The sequence below is a fragment of the Ovis canadensis genome, chromosome 15 (assembly GCF_042477335.2).
Source record: "Ovis canadensis isolate MfBH-ARS-UI-01 breed Bighorn chromosome 15, ARS-UI_OviCan_v2, whole genome shotgun sequence".
NCBI classification, from domain to species: Eukaryota; Metazoa; Chordata; class Mammalia; order Artiodactyla; family Bovidae; genus Ovis; species Ovis canadensis.
Genome location: NC_091259.1, coordinates 71,839,097 through 71,865,998, shown reverse-complemented (window position 1 = coordinate 71,865,998; position 26,902 = coordinate 71,839,097). Strand labels below are relative to the sequence as shown.

Sequence of the window (26,902 nt, the reverse complement as noted above, 5' to 3'; positions counted from 1 at the left end):
TGTCCTTGTATCATGTGCCCAGCACTGTGCATTCCTGGGGTCTCAACTGACTGTCATGGGTGCTCTCTGAGAGCAGGTGTTATCCCCATTCTACAGATGGGGAAACTGAGGCTCTGACGAGGTGTCACATGTCCGAAGCCACAGGGTGAGTAAGTGATAGAGCCAGATTTGAGGCTGGGTCTGCCCAACACGTAAGCTTGTGCTCGTGATCACGGTGCCATGGTCTATAACGGCTCTGGGAAGATGGTGTTGAAAAGTCACTGGGTAGAAAGAGGAAGGACAGGAACGGGGGTTGCCACCAGTGCAGAGACTGCAATCATGAGTGTTTAGAATCAGAATCTGGAAAGAGGGGAGTGGACCATTCTCTGCTCTTCTGAACCAGTCAGGATAGATGCATACGACCTACTCCGGGGGTGTGCTTGAGTCCTGGGCTCCCAGATCTCAGTGGGCTAGAATCACACCAGGTGAGGACTTGTGATGGAGGGAGGGGCCCTGGCATGGAAAGGGGAGTAGGTTTACTGGTGTGGACATGAGTCAAGGGCTGGAAGCTGCAACAAGACAGGTGGGATTAAATAAGAACTTTCTAGCAGCTGCGACTGAGCTACTTCACTTTCCCTTTTCACTTTCATGCATTGGAGAAGGAAATGGCAACCCACTCCAGTGTTCTTGCCTGGAGAATCCCAGGGACGGGGGAGCCTGGTGGGCTGATGTCTATGGGGTCACACAGAGTCGGACACGACTGAAGCGACTTAGCAGCAGCAGCAGCTGGGGCTGCACATGAGCTCCTGATCACCAGAACTGAGTCCTCAGGCAGCTACTCAGGGTGTCGTGCGGGACAAACATCAGGGACTGATCAGACAGTGCCATCTGTACTGGGGGGTGTGGTGAATATTGATACCATAGTGGCAGCGTATTAAATAAAGACGAATCATGGGGATGTGCAAAATGAGAGGCTGTATGGTTTCTGTAGTCCTTTCCAGCCTTGGCTGTTAATAAATACATGTCAGGCTCTTCTGAGTTTGGAAGGAGGAGATGCCATGTGTGTTATAGTAAAGCCCAGGGACAGAAAAGTGACCTCCTGAAATTTTAGTCTAGGCAGTTAAGATTTTGATGCTTTCTCAGCTCGACCGTCTGGCAGGGATCCTGGGGGTGGACAGTAAGGTCTCTAAGGTGACATTGCTTCCACCTCGGAGTCATCTGCGGCATGCTGACTGGTCAGTGACTCAAATAATGAGGTTGATGCTGGGAAGCAGGAGTCCACTTTTCTCTGCCCTCCATTCACGGCAGCCTTCCGCCTGCAGGGCACAACCCCCCACAGGGGCATGAGCTGCAAAGCAGAGCTGCTGGAGCTAGAACAGGAGGCCACCAGAGCCACCCAGGCAGGAGAAACACCCCCACAGAAAGACAAGGTTAATCTGCTCAAGGTGTGAGTGAGAATGTGGGGAGCTATGTTGTTGGCAACCGCCTCTGCCTATAAGGATGGTTATAGGGGTTTGGACGCAGACTTGGGGTGCTGCAAAGAAAGTGAGAAAAGGCTGAGAGCTGCAGAGGGTGTCAGAGAGGCAGTTCTTTCCCTGCTGTTAGTTATGCTGCTCAAATCCAAGTGCGATCCAGCCCAGCTGGCCTGGAAGGCCGTCCTTGGCCTGCCTCTTCTCTGGCCGGTGGCTGACACAGCCTTAGTGGAGGAGGGGGTACTGCCCGAACAGGCTGATTCACTGTTTCCACCAGGTCCAGACCATCGTGGTGGGCGGATCACTCGCCAGCCTTGTAAACTAATGCTCTGCTTGTCTATGTGACGTTTATAGCCCCGTGGGGAGCTGGCTTTTTAATGAGCCTAATTTGAGACTCTAAGTAGGAGTTTGTAAAACAAACAGAGAGGGACTCCGGCCAAAGCCCAAAGAAGTGCACAGGGTCACGTCCAGCTCTGTAGCCGGGCCATGGCTCTAGGCACCCAGGGCAGCAGCAAACGTGCTCCCCAAGGACAGGCCTCTCTTCCCAGGCAGCATGCTGCAGAAACCCCTGGAGGCTTAGCAAGACCTTCCCATTTGGCTTCTGCGTGGAAAGCACAGGGGTGTCCCAGCTTTCCTGGTGAGAGGAAAGAAGTGGGCCTGTGGTGCACATCCAGAATTGGATGTCGGTAGACCAGATGGCCTGGTTGCTCCCTGACTGAATGATAGACCCATAGCCAGCCTTCCAAGGCCTCTGGGAGCCAGAGTCTGCAACCCACAGACACCTGTGAGGAAATGCCACCTCTTCCTGCTGCTTTAACTCAGTTTCTGTGACACCCGGTCCTCAAATTCAGAATGAGATGATGCTGACGTCTATCATGAAGCCCTGTTAGAGTCACCTCTCTCTAGCAGGTCCCATGTGGATGTTCGGGGCTCAGTTCTAGGGCTGGGACCACAAGCAGGGGTCCTGTCAGTGCTCAAGCGCTGGGGTTTGATATGACTAGGAGGCCACTGCCCACGCTGAAGTCATACTGTGGGACTCTCCTGACTTGCCTAAAATAACAGCGCTTGGTACTGTGAGCCTTTAGTGTGCTGTAGCCATTGAAAGGGATCATGTGAAACCATATCTGGGGCCTTGGAAAGATGTCTGTGAAATATTAAGTGAAAAAGGGTGATTAAAGTATTAACTTCTTAAAAGTATTCAAGCATGCAGAAAAATATGCACGCACACTGCAAAGCAGAGGTGCATATTCAAAAGTGCAAAAAGATATTAAACTATAATGTCAATGGTGATTATTTCAGGGCGGTAAAATTACTATTTTTATTCTCTTCTTTTTGCCTTTCTGCATTTTTTTTTTTAATGGAAATAAGCTGTGGGGATTCTGCCGTGGTAAGACTCCATGCTCTCATGCCCGAGGGCCCGGGTTCAGTCCCTGGTTGGGAAACTTAAGATCCCACAAGCCATGTAGCATGGCCAAAAGAAAAGAAAAAAGTCTGTGAGTGGCCTTCTGCTGATAGATGGTCTGCCAGGAAGATTCCCCCGTGAAGGGAGATTCCAGCCCTTATGCTGGACAAAATGAGAGCTGGGGTTGCTGCAGCCACGTCAGGCTCTCGGGGAGCTAGACCACACGGGCCAGAATGTGCTGTTCTTAACAGAGTTCCCGTCTGGCATGTGCACAGTCAGTGCCGCAGAGAGGAGGTGGTGAGCTCACATTTTCAGTCTCTACAGAGATGCAAGGGCCCTGGGAGTGGGGAGACGGCTTTATCATCAGACTCACCATATGATTTCATTTGAACAAACGGTTCCATGGCTTAGAAAAAAAATTTTTTGCAAACTAATGATTTACAGAAACCATCTTGTACTAGAAAAGTTACTTCATCTGCAAGTCAGAGAAAACTACTATGGTGATCTGATTTGTGACCCTCCAAAATTCACTGGGGCTTCCCAGGTGGTGCTAGTGGTAAAGAAGCCGCCTGCCAGGGCAAGAGACATAAGAGACACAGGTTCAGTCCCTGGGTCGGGGAGATCCCCTGGAGGAGGGCTTGGCCACCCACTCCAGTGTTCTTGCCTGCAGAATCCCGTGGACAGAGGAGGCCTGGTGGGCTACAGTCCATGGGGTTGCAAAGAGTTGGACGTGACTGTCGCGACTTAGTAGACACGCATGCACACAGAATTCATAGCTTGAAGTCCTACCCCAGCACATCAGAATGTGACTATATTTAAGGTAACTAAGGTAGAAATGAAGTCCTGAGTGGACCCAAATCCAGGCTGACTGGTGTTCTTATACGAAGGGGTGATCAGGACACAGACACACAGGGAAGACCACATAAAGACCCAGGGTGAAGACAGCCCAGGAGAGAGGCGTCAGAGGAAGAAAGCAGCCCTCCCCACGCCTTGATCTCAGGCGTCTACCCTCCAGAACTGTGAGAAAACATGTCTCTGTTGTTCACACCACCTGCTCTGTGGTATTTTTCTCCTGTAACAAGTTCAGAGATTGGCAGTTCCTGGTGGTGGCTAGCTTGCTCAGTGAGATGGTCAGAGACCCAGGCTCTTTCTACTTTCCGCTCTGCCATCCTCAGCACGTAGGCTCTGGTCTTGTCCCTTCCTGTAGCCCCGCGCCCTGCATGGTGGCCTGCCTCCCGGAGGCATAATGGCTGCTGCTGTCCTTCTTCAGACAGTGTATCACATTTAAGACCAGGAGAAACACGAAGGTCCTGCCAGCTGGACAGCCTGTCCTTTCAGATAAGGAAAAGCAGTGCTCTCCAGAACCCCTGATGTCCTGAGTTTGTGTCTCATTGTCCAAAATCATGTTGCACAGCTGTAAAGGAGTCTGGGAAGGGGGCCCCCCAGGGCTTGTACTGCAGGTCATCCTGGGCAGTATCAGGGTTCTCTTAGCCAGGGAGAAGGACAGTATTTGATAGGTCACTGAGAACATCAGCGCAATTTCAAGTATCCGGATAATAGGTTGAAAGTTTTCATGCATCTTGGCAGGGGAAGATCATGGGCTCCTGGGAGAGAGCCAGTGAGGTTTGGGTATCCCCATCCTGAGAATGAACATTCTGTGGGGACATCCTTCCCTGCACCTCCTCCCCACCTTCAGCCCACCCCGTGTTGTGTGGTGTTGCCCAGCCACAAGATGGGTGGGGACTGTTTGCAACTCATAAAGTCTGTTCAGTCCCTTTAGGGTTCTTGGAGTAAGCAGGGGCTTTGTGAAACATCCTGTTATTTTTCTTCCCTTGCCGATGATGACAGCACATAGCAAAAGCCCTCTTTTCAGATTCCTTCTAAGATTCTAGTACCTACTGCAGAGCCCTCTCCTCTACCATTTATTATGGTACCTTTTGAATATCTGTCTACATGTTTTTCCTCTCCTCTAGCATCAGGGACCTGGGTCTTACCTCTGTATTTCTAGCACTAAGCTCAGTGTAATTAATAGACATGTGATGAAGGTTTGAGTGGGTGAATGAGTGATGGGAAAAGCACAGTGCTAACATTCCCTGAGCCTACTTAGATATTTGTTCCTTATTTGAAGTCATCAGTCCACCTTGGGACAGAAGGTCCCATGGCCTTAGAGTATGTGTTCTCTGTCTGTGGGTTTTAACTGCCTGCAAGCTGCCCTTACTGGGGGCGGGAAGGCAGGGTGGTACATGGGTATGTCCGTTTGTGCCATATATGAGCTGATGAAGGGAATGACTTCAACTCTGGGCTCTGGTGTCCCCAACCCACTTGGCATGGGGATGTCTTTTGTTGGCCCAGATTTTAAAGCATGTGTTGAATTCTCTCATTCTTTGTGAATTATCTTTTGGAGCCATTAACAACTGAGACTGAAATTTGCTAACTGGTTTAATTTCATCCTGAAACATCACCAATTTTAAAAGTAGTCCAACATGTTTTTCACTTCTCTGGTCTTAAAAATGATTCCTTAATGAATTTTAGTTCCAAAATTTTACCTCCGTCTTTGATGTTTAAGTACGTAGCGCGAAAGCTAAAAGGAATGAGCAACTTTGTTGAAATTAGAGTCAAAGCAGTAGCCCAGGTGGGTTTATATACTGTGAATTCCCTGACAAAGAAGATGTCTTCAGCCTGCAGTGGAGTTCTCTAATCTAGATACTCCTTCCCACCCCTTTCCACACTGCTGCCCAATTTATCTGTCTCAATGTGTGTATGACCCTATCATTCACATGCTGAAACCCCTTCAGTGAGTCTTCCTTGCTCTCAGGACAGAGTCCCAGCCCCTTAGATTCCTGTGGCCAGTGTCCACCTCCCTGGTTCCTCCCCAGGAGGCCTGTTACACTCGCCCGTCCCTTTGAGTTACCCTCTGCATCCCTCTGAGGGGCTCTGGATTAGAAGTGAGGTGGACAAGCACAGACCTAGGGCCTGATCCCAGCTGACACCTGTTTTTTTGTATAGCCTGCAAGCCAGTAATTAGTTTTATATTTTTAAATGTTGAAAAAGTATTAAAAGACTAGTTTGTGACACATGAAGGTGATATAAAATTCCAATTCTGTGCCCACGTGGAGACTTCCCTGGTGTCCAGTGGCTAAGACTCCACACTCCCAAATGCAGGGAGCCCAGGTTGATCCTTGATGAGGAAACTAGACCCCACATGCCACAACTAAGAGTTTGAATGCTGCAACTAAGACCTAGAGCAACCAAATAGTTTTTTTTTTAATTACTTTAAAAACAGGGAAGATGATCTTTTAAAAGTCTGTGCCCATCTGTTTACGTGTATGCACATTACACTGTCAGAGTTGAGCGGTTGTAGCGGAGACCCACATAGCCAAAAATATTTACTCTCTGACCCTTTGTGGGAAAAGTTCACTGATCCTAGCTTCATATTGGCTCCACGGGTGGGTGGGGGGAGGACAGTGATCTCCCTTAGCCACCTCTCAGGCTGCCCCAAATAAACACACAGTCTAAGTATGAATAACGTGCTAACTCGACACATACAGCTTCATGACAAGTCCCAGGGGACCCCTCCCCAGCCTGTCACTGCCCCAGATCCTCCCTATGCAGGCCCTTCCTTTGCTTGAAAGCCCCATCCAACTGATGTCCACTCATCAGCTATGTCTCTTCCTTCAGGAAGCCTTCCTTGACTACTCGGCCTACATAGTCCACGTAGAGACCCTCCTCTGGGCTCTTTGGTCCAACTCCATATAGCCCTTTTCACATATTATTGACTTGGCTGGTTTACTGTCTGCCCTTCTTCACTAGACTGCAAACATCAACAGGTCGAGACCATGTCCTGTTTACTTTTCAATCCCCAGAATTTAGCCACTTCTGGCAGATTATTAGGTCATCAGTAAACAGAAGAAGGGAGTGGATGAATATAGAATAAATGATCTATCTATGGTGAGTAAAGCATGACTCTTTATCAGCACAGGCCTTTAGGAAAATAATGGGATAGATTGGCCTCGGGTCCCTTACTTCCTGCAAATAGTGATAATACTTTTATATGGTATCTGATGGCTTTATCCCAAAGCCCTTGGCCCTGGGAATCAGGGAAGTCTTTTATAAGAATATTCCCATTTATTACATGTTTGCTATGTTTCAGGCATTTTGCTGAATGGTTACTTAACTTCTAATTCTCAAATAATCCTGTGAACTAGGAGCTATTATTAGGCCTATATCAGTTCAGTTCAGTCGCTCAGTCATATCTGATTGTTTGCAACCCCATGGACTGCAGCACGTGAGGCTTCCCTGTCCATCACCAACTCCCAGAGCTTGCTCAAGTTCATGTCCATCAAGTTGGTGATGCCATCCAGCCATCTCATCCTCTGTTGTCCCCTTCTCCTGTCTTCAATCTGTCTCAGCATCGGGGTCTTTTTCAAATGAGTCAGTTCTTCGCATCAGGTGGCCAAAGTATTGGAGCTTCAGCTACAGCATCAGCCCTTCCAATGAATATTCAGGGTTGATTTCCTTTAAGATTGACTGGTTGGATCTCCTTGCAATCCAAAGGGACTCGCGAGAGTCTTCTCCATCACCACAGTTCAAAAGCATCAATTCTTCGGTGCTCAGCTTTCTTCACAGTCCAGCTCTCACATCCATACACGATTACTGGCAAAACCATAGCTTTGACTAGGTGGGCCTATATACAGATGAACAAATTGAGGCTCAGGGAAGTTAAGTAACTAGTCCAAAGTTACACAGTTAATAAGATTCATAGCTGAGTTTTAAACCTTCCTCCCTCTGATTCATGTTCTTAAATCACCTGAAAGATCTAAACCAAAGCAGGTTATATTTTTAGAAGGACTCTAGCACAGTACATTTCTGACTAATGTGCTCATATTCTATTAATAAATATCTTGGCCATCTGCCCTGGACTTCATGATACTTGCCTCTTTTTTCTTAACCCCCAAGGAATGACTTGTGCTCAGGCTGATTTATCCCTCTCCTTCCTTTGGGCTGACACGTGGAGACGTCTTCCGCCCGCCTCTTTTACCTGCTGGCAGCACTGCTCTCGCTGGGGATGTAGCTCAGGGATCACTCCCGGGAGGAGCTTTGCCTTCTCTCCCATCCGTGTGCCCACCTTTGCCCCCACCCCAGCAATGGCAGTGGCAAGCCCCCCTTTTCATGCTTGGTGATTCCAGCCCTGTGACAGTAAGATTTCCCCCAGCTCTGAGACCTCTCAGTCCCAGCACATTGCAGCTTCTACTGGCAGCTGAGACCACTGTGTAGGCGCGTCATGATCACACAGGTTCAATGTGTACCTGGCTGGGCCGAGTGTCAGCAGAATGCCACAGGAGATGGCTCCTCAGTCACCACCATCTGGCCAGGTGAAGGAGCTGGCCTTTGGCGAGGCTGATTCTTGGAATAAGACTTGCAGACAAAAATCTCACCTCCTGCTTAGGACTATAGAACAATTTCTGAGTTTCTTTCCCTTATTTTTTTAATTAACATTTATGTAAAACAATTAGGTTTTTTTCTATTAGCTTTTTGTGCCTCCATGAGCTCACAACAGTTGTAATAATGGTTTTATTTTCATTAAAATATGTATGTTCATTTTTTAATCAGTAGAAAAAGTATGAAGTATAATGGAGGAAAAAAAACCATCTCAAATTCTCCCATGCAGGAATAACTTTTACGTTAAATGACCTTTGTTCTGGTCTCTTTATAAGTAATTAGATCATAGTTTTTTTTTTTTTTCCAAAACATTAATTTGTTTTCTTATATAAAAACTTAATTTCCATTAACTTTCTGCCATATTTGAAATTATAGATATTCCTGTACTCAAAAGAAATGATCTGTCATCCTCTTCTCCTTCTAAGTATATCTCCCCCATCTCGTCCCCTATTTCTCTTATAACGGTCACTTTTTACAACATCAATAAATCAAATTTGTATAAAGTTTAGAAAGTGTAGTAGTTCAAAACATTTTTATAGCCCTAACATAGAATAACTCTCACGGTGGTGGTGTGTGCATGAGCTGGGGGAAGGGTTGATATTTCAGGGTGATGACTGTGTGTGTTTGCATTTTAAATGTGCTGTTGCCTTTATACAAATGTGGATGGATGTTGTCCTTGGCTCACGGGAACTGGCGTGCTCAGTCACCATGGGTCAAGGACGGTGTTTGACAAAGGACCATGGTCATGTGGTGGATTTTCCTTTTTTTTTTAAGAGGCGGCAGTTGCAAGATTCAGGCTTCCTGGGTCACTCAAGTTCTTGCTGTGCTACATCAATACTTTGGAGATAGGCCACCCAGAATCTCTTAAAAAGTACTCTAAACACCCCAGGGATCTTATTCCACAGGAAAAAATTCAGTGGTCCACGTGTGAGTTCTGCACTCCATACTGCCCCATGTTGTGACTGTTGCTGAGTTTCCCAGAGTTCACCTTTAGGTTTAATTTCCTGAAATTGATCTGCTTGGTTACTCTGGCTTTACTTTACTCTCTGGCAAAGGAGGGAAATGGCAATGAACAGGCTGCATTTTGTTACATCTTTACTTCAAAACAATTAAGCAGCCGTTCATGATCTTGACTGGTTCTTTTAGGGGCGTATTCATCCTCTGGGTCTGGGATGGAACTGATACGAACTTTAAACAAATCACCAAACTGCCTGTGAGGTGGCATTCCTAGTGGAGATTTCAAGTTCATGCCCCGTCCCCACTGCTTTGTTGGTCCGTTGTTGTTTTTTCCCTCTGGTGGCCCCTCTCTCCATCTAAATCTTTACCCTGCTTGGAGCCACCTGGGAACTGGGTGAGCCAGTCCTGAGTTCAGAGGTGCTGCTGCCAACTGGAGGGAAAAGAGGCAGCCCAGGGCCAGCTCCCCAAGCTGGAGCCCCACCAGCAGGCCCAAGACTGTCAAGGATTCCAAAGAGAGATGAATTCCAGCCCACTATTCACTGTGAGGTTTGCTTTTTACCATTTTTTTTTTAAATCATCTTTTTAAAGAGAATTTGGTTCTGGCAACGAGCGTGTTGCACTTCATCAGCCTTTGATCTTGCTCTGGGTTCCCTGGCCCCTGGCTCCCTGGGCAGTCATAAACCATTATTATTTCATGGTTTAATGGCAAGCTTCCAGCCCTCTGGGCCTCTCTTAACCAGAAGACCACCTTCAGCCCTGGTGGCGTTCTGATAACTTAGAGTGAAGTGTTAACCAGAGCATGGCTGTGTTTGCTTTTAATTTCCTGACCTTGAGGAAGAAAGGGGAAAGGGCAGTCCTAATTGGACTGGTAAGTGGTGAAGAAATCTTCTGTCCCTGAGCTTGTGGACTGCCCCGTGGGAGAGGCAGTGTGGACTCGAAGGATGAGCGGGCTGAGTCTGAATCCCACTTCCTCCACTAACTTGGTGACCTTCGCCAAGTGACCAGTACCATCCAAACCAGTGTCCCTCATTGGTAAAAAGGGGCTAGTAACAGTACTGGCTGATGGTGATGAGACCACTCCCAGGGTCTTCCCAGGGGCTCAGATGCTGCTTCATCTGACTGGTAGTGCTGCCCAGTGGGGGTCAGATCTCCGTTACTAACTCGTGGTTCAAACCTGCTTCCCAAACTCAACTTGGACCCCCACTCTTCTCTCTTCCTGTCTCCCCACCTTTGCTCCTCACTTGAACTCTTGGGTCTCACAGTACAGTGCTCTCATTGTTAGGTGGGTGCTGGCTGAGAATTACATGAGTGTTTGATTGCTCTTGAGGAACCATTTTTACGGGGAAGACTGATAGTTCATCAAGTCAAGCAGATTTCATTCCAGTTCTAGGTTTTCTTCCTTATTTCCTTCATCTTTCCCCTGTTTCAACACTCCTCCTCAATCTCTTTGAACTTAGACTATCAGGAGAGACACCATTCAGTGAAGTGGGTTGTTTTTTTTTAATCAACTGTCTTTATATTCCATTTGGGTCTCTCGGGAAAATATTCCGGCTTTAACTCTTCAGCACTTTGTTCAGTGTGACTAATATACAAACACTGGGCATTAAACGTACTATATATAAAATTCCAGATCAGAGAATGGAAATACTTTTTAAAAAAAATAAAAATGGTTGGATTATGTGAGCTATTTGGAAACTGTTCAGTGGGGCAATATAATTTTTATTTTCAGAAGCTTATGGATTGAACCTCACCCAAGCTTCCAGCTCCCAAGGAAACTGGCAAAAAGATGCCCTGCCAAGTTTCCTCTCAAGGGCAGTAAAAGAGCAATCCTCCGCATCCTGGGTTTCATTATAAAGAAGCAGGAGACAGACGGTGGCCTTTGCTGTCTTCACAGATGAGCTTCCCTGAGCCGGCTAGCGAGTCGGGGGAGGTGTGTAGGAGCCAGGGACAGGAGACGGTGCTAGACACACGGGCTTGCACAGGTCTCTGGCTCCACCGCAGTCACCGCTTCCTGAAAACAACATTTGCAAGTCTGCACAGAGCTCTGGGAGTGGAATGTTGAGTTGAGGGGACAGTTAAGTTAAGCCTTTTAAAAATTTTCCCACTTTTAATTTTATTATTTATTTTAATTGATTGCATTACAATATTGGTTTGATATCTGTAATACATCAACATGGATTAGCCATTGGTGTCCCTCTTGAACCTCCCTTCCACCTCCCACCCTTTCCCACCCCTCTAGGTTGTTACAGAGCCCCAGTTTGAGTTCACTGAGTTATACAGCAAATTTCTGTTGGCTATTTATTTTATATGTGTTAGTATATACTTCCCTGCTACTGTCTCCATTCATCTCGCCCTCTCCTTCCTCTCACCTACCCTTGTCCAGAAGTCTGTTCTCTGTGTCTGCGTCTCCATTGCTGCCCTGCGAATAGGTTCATCTTGATGGCCTGTTGATGACTGGTCAGAAAACCTGAACTGTAAATCGATCTAGTTTTCACACACACACAAAAAAGTTTATCTTTACATTACAATTTTTTGTGTATATGTATGAATGGGGAGAGGGGGTGTTTTTATAACTGGGTGGGGGAGGAATGAAATCATAGGAAATAATACTGTCAGGGCCAATTTGTTTCCATTGTTGACAATTCAGAAGTTAAATAGTGGAATGAAAGTGGGGGAAAAGGTTTTGAAGTGTATAGTGCTGAATCAGACTTAAGAGGCCATCCAACTGACCACCTTACCTTACAGAGAAGAGAATGAAGTCCCCATTGATTTGGTGTTTGGGCTGAGTCCTGCTTCTGAAAAAGCTTAGCACTAAAAGTCTGGTCTGTCAACCCAGTGTGGGGTCCACTGGCTTCTGCCTTGTTGCTTGCTTGCTTGGAGGAACCAGCACCTCCGCAAGCTGAAACCCGGCTTGAATTCCTGGTTGACTACCAGAAAGAAGGCAGGACTCACCTTCTAGGCCCTGGATTTCCCATCTGACTCTATGGCGCCCTCTCTGGGGACTGGTGGAGAATCACCTGGGAAGGAACCTGAGACTGAAGCAGAGCCAAGTGACCAAGCCCAGAAAACAGCTTGAGAAACCAGGATTGGGTGTGCGTAGGTTTCTTAATTCTGCACGTTTCTTGAGAAGTGCTGGGAATTTCCCCTGTTACTGGCAGAATTTTTTTCATGCCTAAGTATCATAGAGAGAAGAATATTATCAGAGAAAAGAGTGTGTATCCAGAGTAACGCTAGTTGCTTGGGCTTTCCAGGTGGCGCTAGTGGTAAAGACCCCACCTGCCAGCTCAGGAGATGTAAGAGACGCAGGGGGTTCTATCCCTGGGTCGGGAAGATCCCCTGGAGGGGGTATGGCAACCCACTCCAGTATTCTTGCCTGGAGAATCCCATGGACAAGGGAGCCTGGCGGTCTACAGTCCATGGGGTCACAAGGAGTCGGACACAACCGAAGCTACTTAGCACCCACGGCCAGAGTAAGGGATGTCAGGGACTGGTGAGGTGGAGCTGGGAGACGGGAGGGGCTGCTTGCAGGATCCAGAGGGAAGCCTGAACCAGCAGGGACAGAGTTTTGAGATAGAAAGGTGGTGAGAGCACCAGGGCTTGGTGGTTGATTGGATGTGTGGGGGAGGCAGGAGAGAGTTGATAAGAATGACTCATAGGTCTGTCCTTGGGCAACTGGGTGGATGCGGTGCTGTGCTCAAAGAAGGGACTGGCGGCTTTGGGGAATGAGATAATGAGTTCTGAGATTCAAGGGTTGGGCAACCTGCTTCAGAAAAATGGAATGACGGAAGATTGTGGTTGTGTGTGTAGATTGAGAAACCTAGAGGCTTCACATAGAGCCAAAGCAGATGGGGTGGTGGAACCTTGTTTCAACAGAAATGCTGATTTTGGAGATGAGAGAGGCAGAGGATGCCTGGATCTTGTCTACTTCTTCCCTGCCTCTCACGCAGTAGTTCGTTTCACGGTAATGATCTGAGCCGTGCATGTGGGTTTTCTCTGTAACTTTTACAGTGTTCAGTAGGGATTGATTTGGGTGTCCTTATTAACTAGTAAAGGAATAAAGGTTTCACTCTGACTTGCTTTCTTTTCCATCATGACTGAAATAAACTGTTTTTTCTTAGTAAAGGGAAGGGGGATGCTTTGCCTTTCTTTCTTTTTTTTTTTTTGGAAAGCCCTTTTTCTAAAATAACCTTGCCCCAGGCCCATGTGATAAACCTGGGAATTTCTGTGGGCAAAGAAGGCATAGTGTTGCGAGAACTTAAGGCAAACGTTTTCCATCTCCAGTGAGAACGGCTGAAGAACAGGCTTATGTGGGAGACAGAAGAATTTCACATTGACAAAAAAAAAAAAAAGACCTTTCTTAGGGGACAGACTCAGCAGATTCAGAAGGCAAGCTGTGGAACTGCATTTTGGAAAGATCGAGGGGAATAAGAGAGGTAGCCTTCTGTCTGTAGAGCTTCATGCAAGCCCTCCAGGAATCCTTGGCAGGTGGTACCTGAAGACACATTAAAAAAAGAAAGTCAGAATCTGTATCTTTTTATTTCCTCCTCTCAGACTCCAGGCCCAAACAGACCAGAACCCCTTTTCTCGCACACATCCTCATTCTCTAACTAAAGAACAAGGTGGTGAAAGTTAGGATGTCATTTTTATTTCAACATCTTGAGACTCAAGAGATTGACATCTAGCCCCAGTTCAATTCCTGACCCTCAATAACCTTGGGAAGATCGCTTAACTTTGGGGGCGGGGGCCTTGGTTTTCTCATCTATAAGATGGGTGCAAACATTACCTCATGAAGCCTTGGGAATTGAATATGACCTTGCATACAAAGTTACCACAATCCTGGCACATAGCGAGCCTGCTATAAAAGTCAGCAGTGGCTATTACTGATAATGACCGCCCTACCTCCCTTGCCAGGAGAATAAATTAAGTACTCAGTGTTAGAAGTCTCTTAAAAGCAAAAGGTACTATGCAAAAGCTGTGACGCTATCAGTTACTATTATTAATAAGAGGCTCATAATTACCTTTGCCACGGTATTAAGTGAAAGCCCCTCTGGGTGGGTGATGACTGGGAAAGTGGGAACAGTTATTAATGGAGCTGCCAGCTCTTGTTACTAGATCCACTGACATAATGTTTCTCTCTGGGAATCCTTTGACAAATCAGCTGACCTTCCTATTCCCTTGCCCTAAGCACTGTAAATTTGATCCACATGTCCCCAGCATTGTTTCTTTGGATTAATAATGAAGAGAAGGGGGAGAGTGAGGCCTGCATTAGGACTTCTCGTTGCATAGAGACCCTCCCAAATGTTTGGGCTGTCTGTGGGGTTGAGCTTTTTAGTTGAGTGGGTGGGTGGGTGGGTGGGGGTTGTCTTTTGTTTTACTTGTCTTAATGCCCAGAGCTACCCCTTCCTAATGTGTTTGGGTCCTCAGCTGTCAGGGAGAGGTTCCGCTTTGGGGACCTAGTCATATCCTCCTCCTCCCACTGGAAACAGAGCTTTGAGGAAGTGCTTTGATGCCCTGCTTTGCCAGGTCAGTCACCACTGCCATCCTGGAAGGGTCGAAGGGAGACTCAGGGCGCAGGTCTCAGGCACACAGCAAGGCAGAGAGGGAGCACAGAGGAGGCCGGGAGGCGGGGTTGGGGGAAGGGCAGGCTAGTAGGGCAGGGCTGCAGAGCAGCTGAACCTTGAGACTGGTCAAAGTCCGCTGCCAGGATCTGGGCAGGAGGAAGACTGCTCTGTGCGTGAGGCCCAGCACAGGGACTCCTGGAGGGAACCGAGCAGGGATAACAGCGCTGAATCAGGACAGCCATAGGAGAGCTTGGTGGTGGGAATCTGGGCTCACAGAGGGATGAAACGCGTGTGTTCTAGAGCCAGTCAGACCTGGATTCGAATCCTAGCTCTGCCACTTAGTAGAGCAAGTTATTAAAACTCTCTGCACAGTATCTAAAATGGAGACAGAGGTGCCGACCTTGGCGAAAGAATAATACATGAAGTCTGCATTCCCAGCACATAGGAAAAATACCTGTAATAGCAACTGAAGAGCCTTTAATTTTGAACCACACAGCAGTCCAGGCATTGACATTCAACAGCTCAAGTCATTCCTCACTGCCACACTGCCGTAAGCTCAATAGCCTTTGTTATCTGTAGTTAACACGTGAGGAATCTGAGGCACAGAGAAGTGAAGTAACTTGCCCAAGATCACACAGCTGGTTCAGTGACAGAGCCAGAGTCATGAGCCCAAAGGCTCCAGCTCCAAGGCCCTGTCTTGAGCTCTTTGCTGCAGGACCCATGGCTATTATCATCCTTGTGACAATTTCTGTGGGCAGGATAGGGAATCCTAGCCCGGATTTGGCCACAACCCAGGGGCTCTCCCATCATCTCAAGGAATTTTAAGAGATTTTTCCCAAAAGTGACTGATTAAATTCCTGTGGGTATTTTGCTTTTTCAAAAAAAAGTTCAAGGGGGTTGGACAAAGATGCCTTGATCAAAGAAATAGCGGTTATCAAAAACTGGGATTCTCTGTGCCCACATGCTCTTAACAACCAACAGCTCAATTTTAAGCCAGTCTGATTTTGCTTCTCTAGTGTTTTCTAAGAAGCCACACAATGAGTTGAAGAAATTTACGCGCTGTCACCCTCTGGGATTGATTCTGACAGCTCTGCTCCTCTGTTGTTGAAGTGCTAATGAAAAACACTAATTGGCCTTGGCCGGTGGCTGGAGTGGGGAAAGCCAGCATCCTTTTTTCTGGTTTCTCTTAGTCCTGTTCTTGGCTTGAAGAAGGAGAAGGGGGTGGTGTGTGGGCAGCATGAGGAAGTGAGAGGACTCCAGGGGTGGTGCTGGCCTTTGAGTGGGCGGGATGGACCTTTATATCTGATGCCCCATTCCCTGAGCAACGTGAGGACAAAGCCTCTCTGTCACCCTGGAATCCTGAAGACAGCACAATGCCTGGGAAGCACCCTGAATATTCAGCGAGTGAAGAGGGGAAGGAATGAGTGAATGCTTGCGTGGCCCACGGGTGTCTGGAGGCCAGTTCCTTGTGCAGCTTCAGGAAGGGGTGATCTCCACCGCTTTAAACCTCATACGCAGGTGGGCCACCCCGCATTCTGGCTCCCACAGCACCAGCCACAGTTAAAAGTCAGCTGTCCTAAGTGGAGCCTTGCAGTTGGCCCACTCCAGCAGATGGGAAAGAGGGCTATGGACTTCCCGCTTTGCTTCTTTCCTCAGGTGGCTTGTTGATAAAAGACATTTTCACATATTGAGATATAGGGAAGTCATTCTGGCTTATACGTGAGTTAATCTGATTTTTTGTTGTCGTTGCTGTTTATGTATTTATTTGGCAGCTCCGGGTTTTAGTTTTGGCATGTGGGATCTTTAGTTGTGGCGTATGAACTCTTAGTTGCAGCGTGCAGGATCCAGTTCCCCGACCAGGGGTCGAACCCAGGGCCCCTGCATTGGAAGCTTAGAGTCTTAGCCACTGGGCCAGCAGGAAAGTCCCTAACTTGAATTTTATGCTAACCAAAATAACCTGTGGCCTATCAAACATACACTGTACATCTGCTTTAATTGCTGAAGAGCTAAGGGCACATTGACCGGAAGCAAATAATGTCTAAAAATAAAGTTTAAGGACTTCCCTGGCAGTCCAGTGGTTAAGACTTTACCTTCCAGTGCAGGGCTGGGGGTTCGATCCCTGGTTGTGGAACTAAGATCCCACATGCTGAAAACCTGAAACATAAAACGGAAGCAGTGTTGTAACAGATTCAGTGAAGACTTTAAAACTGGTCCACAGCCAAAAAAACCTTTAAAAAAAAATTGAAAATAAAGATGAAATGCCCCTCTTCCTGGGATGGTGTGCTACTGGCTCTCCTTTGATGATAAAGACCCCCTTCCCAGGTGTGAAGGCCTTAATGACTCTCTGTGTACATGCTGGTCTGTTCTTTTTTTTTTCTTTTCAAACCTTGAAGAGATGTAATCCTGACTTGTTTAATATTCTTTATTCTGACAAGATACAAAACTATAAGACTCTGCTTCTCTGAAGCAGTTTCTCAGAGTAATCTGGGCAGCACACTTCTAGGCTAGTCCTCCATTTGGCTCAAATAAAACTCTATTTTATTCGTATCATCGATTGTTTATTGATTATACTCTCTGACACGGCACCTTGTCTTCCCACAGGTGTCCTCTCCCTTCCCGCGTACTTCAGCCCCTACAATGGGGGGTCCCTGGGCCACGACGAGCGAGCCGACGCCTACGCGCAGCTGGAGCTCCGGACCCTGGAGCAGTCCCTCCTGGCCACCTGTGTGGGGAGCATCTCCGAGCTGAGTGAGTGGAGCCCCCACAGCCCGCTGGCTCCGAGGGAGAGGTGGGGAAGAGCCCGCCTTCTGGGTCCTGGCTTCCTCCTCCTCTGCCTGTCTCCTGCCTTCTCCGAAAACTGTCCATCCTTTAAGGCCAGAGGTTGCAAACCAGTGGCCCACAGACATGTGTGGTTTGACCAGCAGGTGCCTTTAATCACATCTAAACCCAGATCTTTGGTTTCTCTAGAGAAATCAGACCATCTGACACCACTGTGCCCCAGCCCTGAATGCCAGGGATCAGGGGAGCTGAGCGGCAGCTAAGGGGACAGCAGGCATTCCCTTCATCGTCACATACCTCAGTATCTCATAGCTGACCTGTCTCATGCATTTATTTTACCTGCCTGGCCCCCAAAGACTCTGAATTTATAGCCAGTGTTATAAGGAACGCATGTCTTGAAGCCTCAACATAAGAAAGAAAGAAAAAAGCAGAACTTCTCTGGCTGGCAGAAGGTGGGTGTGGTCTGCAGACTCAGCCCTGCAGCGCCCTGAGCATCTCCCAGGACCTTGGGGCTATCTGAAACACACCGGGAAACCCCTGGGTCTAGGTCATTACCGCTTGACAGCTGCTTCAAAAAAGCCTGTTAGGAGGCCAGAGATCCCCGTGCCCCCCGTCTCTCCCTCTCATTATCCCGATTATTTGAGCAATCAAACTGCACTCTCAGCCTCCTCAGTTCTCCCTTCCTGTGTCATAAGCCCACCCAGCAGAGGGTGGGCACACACGCCGGGGGTCGTAGCACACAGCCTGGAAACAGATGGAGTTTCACTCTGCTCCCGCCTTTTCCGCTTGTAATTTCTCTCAGGTTTCTGGCCCCTGAATAGTGAATGGCGAGCCTTTCTGCTTCTTTAGGACACAGCTTCCTCCCTCCCTGCCCCCAGCCTTCCTTCCCTCCCTAGGACAGGAAGTGAAGGTGCCTGGTTCAAGGTCATAGAGCAGATTGGTAAAAGGGCTGGTTCAGAAAGCGGGACTTCAGGCTCTTTGTCTCCTAGGGGCATTCCAGCATGGCCACCTGGGTCCGCTGCCCCTTGGGGCCCCTGTAGGAAGTTGGCATGAGTGTGTGGGCTGTCTTTGGAGCTACGCAGAGTCTGTGTGTTGAACTCTCCTGGCCCGAGGACAATGGGGAACACATGTAGGCTTCAGTCCACTGGAGAGCACTTGGGTTTTGTTTCGCTTTTGGAACATTGAGCACTTACTGTATGCAAGGCACTGTATGAAGCACCTTGGTCACGTGATCTCATTTACTCTGCAGAACAGCTCAGCAAGGTATGTCCTGGTGAGGGAACTGAGGCTTAGAGAGGAAAAGTCATTGCCCCCAAGTCAGACTGCTGATTGGAAGAATCCGAGTGAGGGCTTGACTCCTGCTGTGTCTGGCTTTAGCAAAGCTCTGAATTACCTAGGGCTATGGTGGGCTACAGCCCATAGGGTTGCAAAGAGTCGACTCAAGTGACTTAGCACACACACACACATGGGCTTCGTAGACGTGGCTAGCAGCCCAGCCAACAGCATCTCAAGGCAGCTGAGGTCAAGATTGGAATCTGATCTTGACTTTTATCATAGAGCCTTTTATTGTAGTAGTCTCCATGCCCGTTACAAATCAGAGTCAGACACAAGGGGAGCATTCAGAAACTACTCTCAGGTGACAGGCGTGTCATCTTTCTGTCCTTGTCACTCAGCCCAGGGACCAAGTCCTGTTGTTTCTACCTTCTAAAACAATCCCGATTTTTGGTTTTCTCCTTTCACCACCTTCACTTCCCAACAACTCAACCCAAACCAGGGCTATTTAAAACCCAAATTGGATTTTGTCACTCTGCTGCTCAGTATCCCCTCCATTCTCCCCATGGCTTTCCAACACACTCATGAAATCCGGGACTGGACATGTCATCCATCTGGCTTCATCACCTACTATTCTTCCCTTGCTGACCGCCCTGCAACCACCCTGGCCTTCTAGCCCAAATCCTCCTACCCCAGGGCCTTTGCACTAGTCATTCCTCTGCCCGTGACCTTCTCCCCCAGGTGCCCAATCATGGCACGTTCTCCAAATTTCTGCCAAATAACACTTACTAGACAGGCCTTTCCCACAGACCCTGCAGAGACTCAAGGTCCCACCCTCATTCCTCTGTGTCCCATCTTTTGGCTTTGGTTTATTCCAAGCACTAATGGACACTTGGCAGGTGAATTGTTGGTCATCTCTCCCATGTGATTAGAAAGTCACCATCACAAGAATGGAGACTTTCTCTGTTGTACCCCTGGAGTACGTATCACTAGTGTTGAGAACAGTATCTGAGCCATGTGTGTGTGTGTGTGTGTGTAGAAATGAATTTGCTGCATGCTAAGTCACTCCAGTTGTGTCCAACTCTTGGCGACCCTACGGACTGTAGTCCGCCAGGCTTCTGTGTCCATGGGATTCTCCAGGCAAGAATACTGGGGTGCGTTACCATGCCCTCCCCCAGGGGATCTTCCCAACCAGAGATCGAACCTGTGTGTCCTGCATTAGCAGGCAGGTTCTTTACCACTGATGCCACCTGGGAAGCCCAGTGAATCGTCTGTCATCCAGTTTTTGCCTCCTAAAGCCCACCTGGGATTGGTCCTCATCCTGGCTCAGCCATTCCTCAGGCCAAAGGTAAGAAGGATGCCCAGAGCATCTTTCACCAACAACCCAACTGGCTGTGTCATGTGCGAAGACTCCCAAGCTCTCTCACTCTGAAACCGGTGTTTTTGCTAATCATCTTGAAGGAGGAAGAAGCTGAAGGTGGAGGCAGATATTGCAGTTTTTCCCTCTGAGACTAAAGAACTTAATGAGGCTAGTGATACTTGGCACTGAGTACCTCGTCCCTGAGAGTTTAGCCCGGGTTTAACATGCATCCTCTCACTGCACCTCGCCAGGACCAGCCTGCCAGGTTGGTCAGGAAGTCTCACTCTTGTATCAGCTGCACAGGGAGCTCCAGCCACTTGTCTTTTCCTCTGTCCCTCTCTACTTATGAGAATGTAAATGGGAGGGAATAAGAAAGAAATGAAACACTTTTTTAAAGGGAACCAGGTGGTGTGGGCCTCATTTTGGAGACAGTGTTAAATCCCAGGTTACCCCTGCTTGCTCTTTTTTTTTTTTAACTGCCCCAGATCTTAGCTGCAGCATGTGGGATCTGTAGATGCAGTTTGCAAACCATCAGTTGTGGTATGTGGGATCTAGTTCCTTGACCAGGGATTGAACTGGGCCCCCTGCATTGGGAGTGCAAAGTGTTGGGCACTGGGCCACCAGGGACGTCCCTCCCCTGCTCTTTTTATCTAATGGCTCCTGATGGACATTAGACAGTCCAGAGGGAACCCATAGCACCTCTGATCAAGGCTCTCATGACTAGCAAGCAGAAAGGGTGTTTCTCCCTGCTCTGGGGTGTTCCTGGGCTTTAGACTGAGGTCTCATCAAGCTTAGGGTCATTTGATTCTTGAGTACAAGGACATCTCAGAAGCAGCTCTGAGAGCCCAGTTGTGCCAAACCAAGAGCACAGCCCCGTCGAGCCACAGCTTCTCAAACTCACTGTGGTGACGGGCCAGGAGTGGTATATCCTCACCTCTGTTGGGCTTCCCAGGTGGAGCTAGTGGTAAAGAACCCGCCTGCCAATGCAGGAGATGCGGGTTTGATCCCTGGGTTGGGAAGATCCCCTGGAGGAGGGGATGACATCTCACTCCAGTATTCCTCCTAGAGAATCCCATGGACAGAGGAGCCTGACAGGCTACAGTCCATGGGGTCGCAGAGAGTTGGAGATAACCAAAGCGACTTAGCATAGCTCTATTGCAAACTGAAACATTTGAAACACAAAATAACAAACTGAAACACAAAATAAAGTGTAGATCAGATGCAAGTCATCTTATTTTATTATTAGATTAAATAGGCATAAAAATCACTCTGTCAGACTGCTCTGGAAATTTTTTCAAGCTCACTTTCAGTTTCTGAATTGAACTTCTGAACCAGTAACCACCAGTTTCGCAGACCTGTTCCAGTCTGCAAACCGCCCTTCGAGTAAGCAATGTTGCAATAGTCGAGAGCATACATTCGGGACACAGAGACTGCAGTTCAAGTCCTGGCTGGTCCCCTTGCTGCTTGTGCCCCTGGACACATTTAACTGGTGTAAGCCTGTGTCCTCATCTGTGAAATGAAAATGCCTCGCTGATGGGGTGGTTGTAGAGACTAGAGATTTTGTTGTATCTTTTCATGTCTGTCAGGAAGCCTAGAAAATAGAAAGTGGCAGGGAGGACAGTCTCTCAGGGAGAACACCCAGAGCATGCGGCTGTCTTTGCCTGTTACACGGCGCTGCAGCACAGCTTAAGTCTTTAGATGCCTGATCAGAGTTGTCCACAGCCATCTGTCTTTTGGTCTTTGAGAGAGACTTGTCGCCTGCAGCTTGGCTTGGATCGAAGTATCCAGGGCCTCCATCTCTAGTTCCCATGCCTTCATGGTTTTCTGAACTTTCGGAAAGCCTCTCTCTTCCTGGCTTCCCTTTTAGGGAACCCTTAGGAGGCACATCTGTTCCTTCCTTGACTTTCTTGCCTGCATTCTGGCTGGAAACGTGCTGCCACGGGGTCTACACCAGTAACAACGCAGTAATTTTAAATGTAATGAATGGCAACAACTTCTACCTTATCAAACTTTGTAATGATATTTCACCAAGGTTTCTTTGATGCTATCAGGGATTCTGAATTCTCCTCCTCATGGTCCTGTGGTCGTGCCAATGGTTATGACATTCAGACCTGGAGACACGGGAGCCAGGTTTCAACTTATTGCAGCCAATGTAACTCTGCAACTAGCTTCTGGGAGGTGGCTTGGCCTGGGATTATTGGGACCAGTTTCTACCACCCAGGACCTGAGGGCGGAGCTGGGATCGGACATTGCAGGGCTGGACTCCTCCTGTCCTGGGAAAGGTGGAGCAATACTTGACTGCAGGCAGGGGTCCCAAGAGGAAGAGTGTGACAAGGCGGCCTACAGTCTAGAGAATAACAGCAGCAAAGGACAGTAATAATAATGGTGATGTATTTAACTTTACTGGAGAAGGCAGTGGCACCCCCCTCCAGCACTCTTGCCTGGAAAATCCCATGGGCGGAGGAGCCTAGTGGGCTGCCGTCCACGGGGTCGCACAGGGTCGGACATGGCTGAAGCGACTTAGCAGCATTTAACTTTACCAAGCCCTTTGTGCCAAGCCTGATGTTAAGTGCTTCACATTGGTTATTTATTTGAATTCTCAGAACTTGTGGTTAGAAGCAATTATTTTGCAGATAAGGAAACTGAGGCTTGATAAGTAACTTACAGAAGGCACACAGTTTGAAACCCAGGCAGGTCTGACTCTGGAATCTACGCTCTTAATCCACTTACCTGGTGATTCGCAAATCTGACTGGACATTAGATTTAGCAAGGGAGATTTTACAAAATATAGACACCTGGGTCCTGCCCCATGCCAATTAAATCAGTTCTGGGGATGGAACTAGGTATCAGGGGCTCTGTGCTCTCAGCCCTCTTGGCCCTGGGATCTGGCAGGAGGCACCCAAGCTACAGCTGTGGGCTGAGCAGGGTCCGCTGTATGGAGAGGAGTGAGGACCCAGGGGTGAGGGGGCATGGAGGGCTCTTTCCCTGCATGGAGGTCTCTAGTTCCAGGGCTGTCACTGTCCCTGCTTGGAAACCAAATGTTTTCACTCTGGTGGTCATGGGAGGACTTGACATCTGATGAGCTCAAGTCAAGTACCACCAGAAGTGTTTCAAAATGAAGTGAATGTGTAAGGCTACATTTTCATTCTTCAAATGTTTGCTGAGCACCTATTTTGCAGTAGAACCTGTACAGGGCCCCAGGGATACATAGAACAGAGTACCGGACCCAGATGCTCTGTAGGGAAGTTTAAGGGAATAAGTGAGTGATTTGGTCCTGCCGACATCAAATGACACTTCACCTACCATAATAAAACCTGCTGGTTTCTCCCTCCATAGGTTCAGCTTTGCTCAGAGGCTTTCTATCCAAGGGGCTATCTGTGAGGAACTGCATGGGGGTGTAGGAAGCTGACCCACAGGGGACGCTCCCCTGAGTTCTCAGGCCTGAGAAGAATGGAAGGCGCCGCTTTTCCTAGAGTGAGGGGCCCGCGGGTGCCGGGGGCTGTTTCACCCATCCTTTCTCAGCATTGTGGCCTCACACAATGATGGGATATTTCCTGTCCTAAGCTGGTGGGGTATTGAAAAGACTTGACTGGGGAAGAAACACAGCACAGGATATAGGAACCTGAGGACCCCACGACCTTCAGGAGGGCAGGCTGTGGCCTGGGTCTCTGCTCAGTTCATGGACTTATAGATGTGGATTCAAATCTAGACTCCACCATTTACTTAACCTCTGAACACTGTGGCATCCCTGTGATCAGGGAAATGCATGGGATCAGTAAATGTTTACTTACTGGATGGGCCTCAGTTTCTTCATCTGCAAAATGGGGATATACTTGGACCCCAGCAGTGTACAGATCAAATTAAAGACTTTTTCTAGAAAATGGAACACCCGGCACATAGTAAGCATAGTGGATGGTAGTGGTGAGTTTTCCTTGGGGACATTGGAAAGGGAAGCCCTGTTCTGCAGAAGTACGTGCACTTTGGGGACTCCTCTGGTGGTCTAGTGGTTAAGAATCTGCCTTCCAATGCTGAGGACGTGGGTTCCATCTTTGGTCTGGAAACCAAGATCCTACATGCCACGGGGCAGCTAACCCCTCACTCCTCAACTGCTAAGCCCATATGCTCTAGAGCCCATGCTCTGCGACAAAAACCTGAGGGCCGCAACTGGAGAGAAGCCCCCCATTGCATCTAGAGAAAGCCCACACACCACAGCAAAGGGCCCACGTAGCCAAAAATTTTTCAAATAATTTTTAAAAAAAGAAGTACTTGAACTGCCCCCAGACAGCATGGGAAAGAACCACCACACAGCCTGGCACAGGAATTAGAGGCTGAGAGGAGAGGCCCAGAGAGATTCCCATGGTCGGAGCCGGGAGAAGGCCTGTGGGATGGTGGAGAGAGTGGGGATGTTGAAAAAGAAACTGTATTAGCATAAAGTCTGGTGGGGCCAGGCCCTGCCAAGTGTTTCATTCAACTGTTAGGGCAGGACTGGAAGTGAAAGGGAGTCTAGATTGCTGTTGTGCATCTGGGTGACAGTTGCCACCTCCGCCTGCTGCCTCTGGGTAAACAGTAATTATGCATGCTGGCTTAGGCACTGTTCCTCTAACCAGCAAGAATCCTTGGAAGAATATGCCCTGCCGACTCAGACTTTTTCCTTTTCTCCCGCTCTCTCCTGCCCTCCTCCCCTCCAGGTGACCTGGTCTCCCGCGCCATGCACCACATGCAGGGGCGCCACCCGCTGTGTCCAGGCTCCAGCCCCGCGCGTCAGGCCCGCCAGCCGCCCCAGCCCATCACCTGGTCCCCCGACGCCCTCCACACACTGTACTACTTCCTGCGGTGTCCACAGATGGAGTCCATGGAGAACCCCAACCTGGACCCCCCGAGGATGGCCCTGAACAATGAACGGTAGGGCTCTGCCTTGGGCTGCGTACCTGGTGGGCCACGCGACCCCGTGTACGTGTGGAGTGACTGACAAGGTGGCCGAAGAACCCCGGCCCTGGCCTGTTTGCCTGTGGGGAGGTGGCCTGACACGGCGAGGACTGTGCATTCAGATGGAGGAAGGTCTGGCCCTGGGGTGCAGTGGGGTTTGTTGACCCTGGGCTGATGCACTGTGGGTTGCTGAGGCTCCGAAGTTGAGCTTTGGCCCCTCTCAGCTCTAGCACTTTCACCTGGGCTCTCAGAAATTCATTTGCCTCTTTTATAAAATGAGGTATTCACATCTACCTAGAAAAGTGAGTGGTAAGACGCGCGTGAGCTCATGCTCTGAGAAAAAACACTTAGGACAATGTCTGGGTGGTAACCGGCCCTCCATCAGTGGTAGCCGTCACCTCTGTTGATGACCGTGATGTCACTGTTACCATCATTCTTGTTAGAAATCTCAGGCATGTTTTGCCCTGTCCACTCATTTTACAGATGGGAACGTCATGGCTCTGGCCGATTATCTGATCTCCAGCAACTTAGTGGATGAACAGCCCCAGGGCCCAGGCCTGCTGGCTTCAGTCTAGTGCTCTCCCGTAGGGGCCCAGCCCTTTCCCAACTGATGGAATTGGATCATCATCGTTTTAATCCTCTGGGAGCTATCTAGCGAATGCAGGGCCGAGGCAGGCAGGGCCTGACACAGAGCGAGAAGGTGGCAGGTGGAGGCCCTGGCTTCCCTGAAGGAAGCACCAGCAGGGAGGGGGGTCAGAGCATAGGCCCTCCGCCCCAGCTGTTTCTGCTTTGCGGAGAAATTGTTGTGGTTGCCAGAGCTTGGCTGGGAGGGCAAAAGGGCCAAGAAAACATCTGGAGAGGGTGGGGATGGGGACAGAGGGGGCTTGTTTATTGGTCGGTGAGGTCCCCGAGGGTGCCTGAGGCTGGGTCACCCAAACAAAGGTGACTGGGAGAGGAGGCAGAAGTACCTCCCTGGGACCCGCTGCCCCAGGCTGGGTGGCTTGGCCCTAGGGCTGTGACCGTGGACGTTGGCTGCGGCGCTGGCCAAGGAGGTGCTCTTCTGCAGGCGCTGTGCCCAGAACCCCTGGGATGTCTTTGTGGCCACCCTCTGGCTTTCCTCCTGGGAGGATTCCCAGGGCCTGATGCTCTGAAACATGGCATCAGGGTTCCTTTGTGACCCAAGCTGCTTGTCTGTATGTGATTGTTGCAGCTGCGCTGGAGTGGTAACATACACACGAGTGTGTGTTTAGATAGCCCATTATTTACAAACTGCACTGTCTGTGGCACAAAGAAATTGGACGCAAAGGCATTTTTCCATGAATCATTTCAAATGAGTGTTAGACACATGGAAAATTGGAACCACCATGAGGAAAAAAGAATCCCCAAATGTCAGATTTGGGGATGGTAAGGAGGATACCTTAAGAATACCCAGGCGGGTGGATGGCCTGACAGCTCTCTGATGGCCCAGCTCCTAGCTGCCGAGCAGGTCCTGCTGGACTTGGGCTCCCTCTGGGAACCCTGCCACCCAAGGGAGGCCGTGCCGCCCTTGGGAAGCCAGGCTGGCCTTCCCACCGCAGGCCAGGCCACATGTCCCTGTGAGGCACTGCCGCTCTGACACCCTTAGCAGAGCTCTGGGGCCCCTCTTTGCTCCTGTGCACAAAGAGGCTGGAGCTTGCTAGGGCTCCAGGGAGACACCCTTTGCTTCTGTGAGTCTGGCAGTGTCTCTGTCCTCTCGCGTCCCCCACTTCATTCCCTT

At 48.9% G+C, this 26,902-nt stretch overlaps 1 protein-coding gene across 2 annotated transcripts in view; it reads left to right on the top strand.

Moving 5' to 3' along the window:
• The window catches only part of ABTB2 (ankyrin repeat and BTB domain containing 2), a 186,515-nt gene that overhangs the window by 119,748 nt on the left and 39,865 nt on the right, over positions 1 to 26,902 (top strand). The window contains exons 1-3 of one of the 2 annotated variants that reach the window (XM_069554716.1): positions 16,137 to 16,328; positions 17,412 to 17,558; positions 24,909 to 25,122. In XM_069554716.1, coding sequence (XP_069410817.1) covers positions 24,929 to 25,122 — 194 coding nt within the window. In that variant the 5' untranslated portion in view covers positions 16,137 to 16,328; positions 17,412 to 17,558; positions 24,909 to 24,928. Of the gene's footprint in view, positions 1 to 16,136; positions 16,329 to 17,411; positions 17,559 to 24,908; positions 25,123 to 26,902 lie in introns of those variants that run through there. The other variant, XM_069554715.1, reaches the window with a different exon arrangement.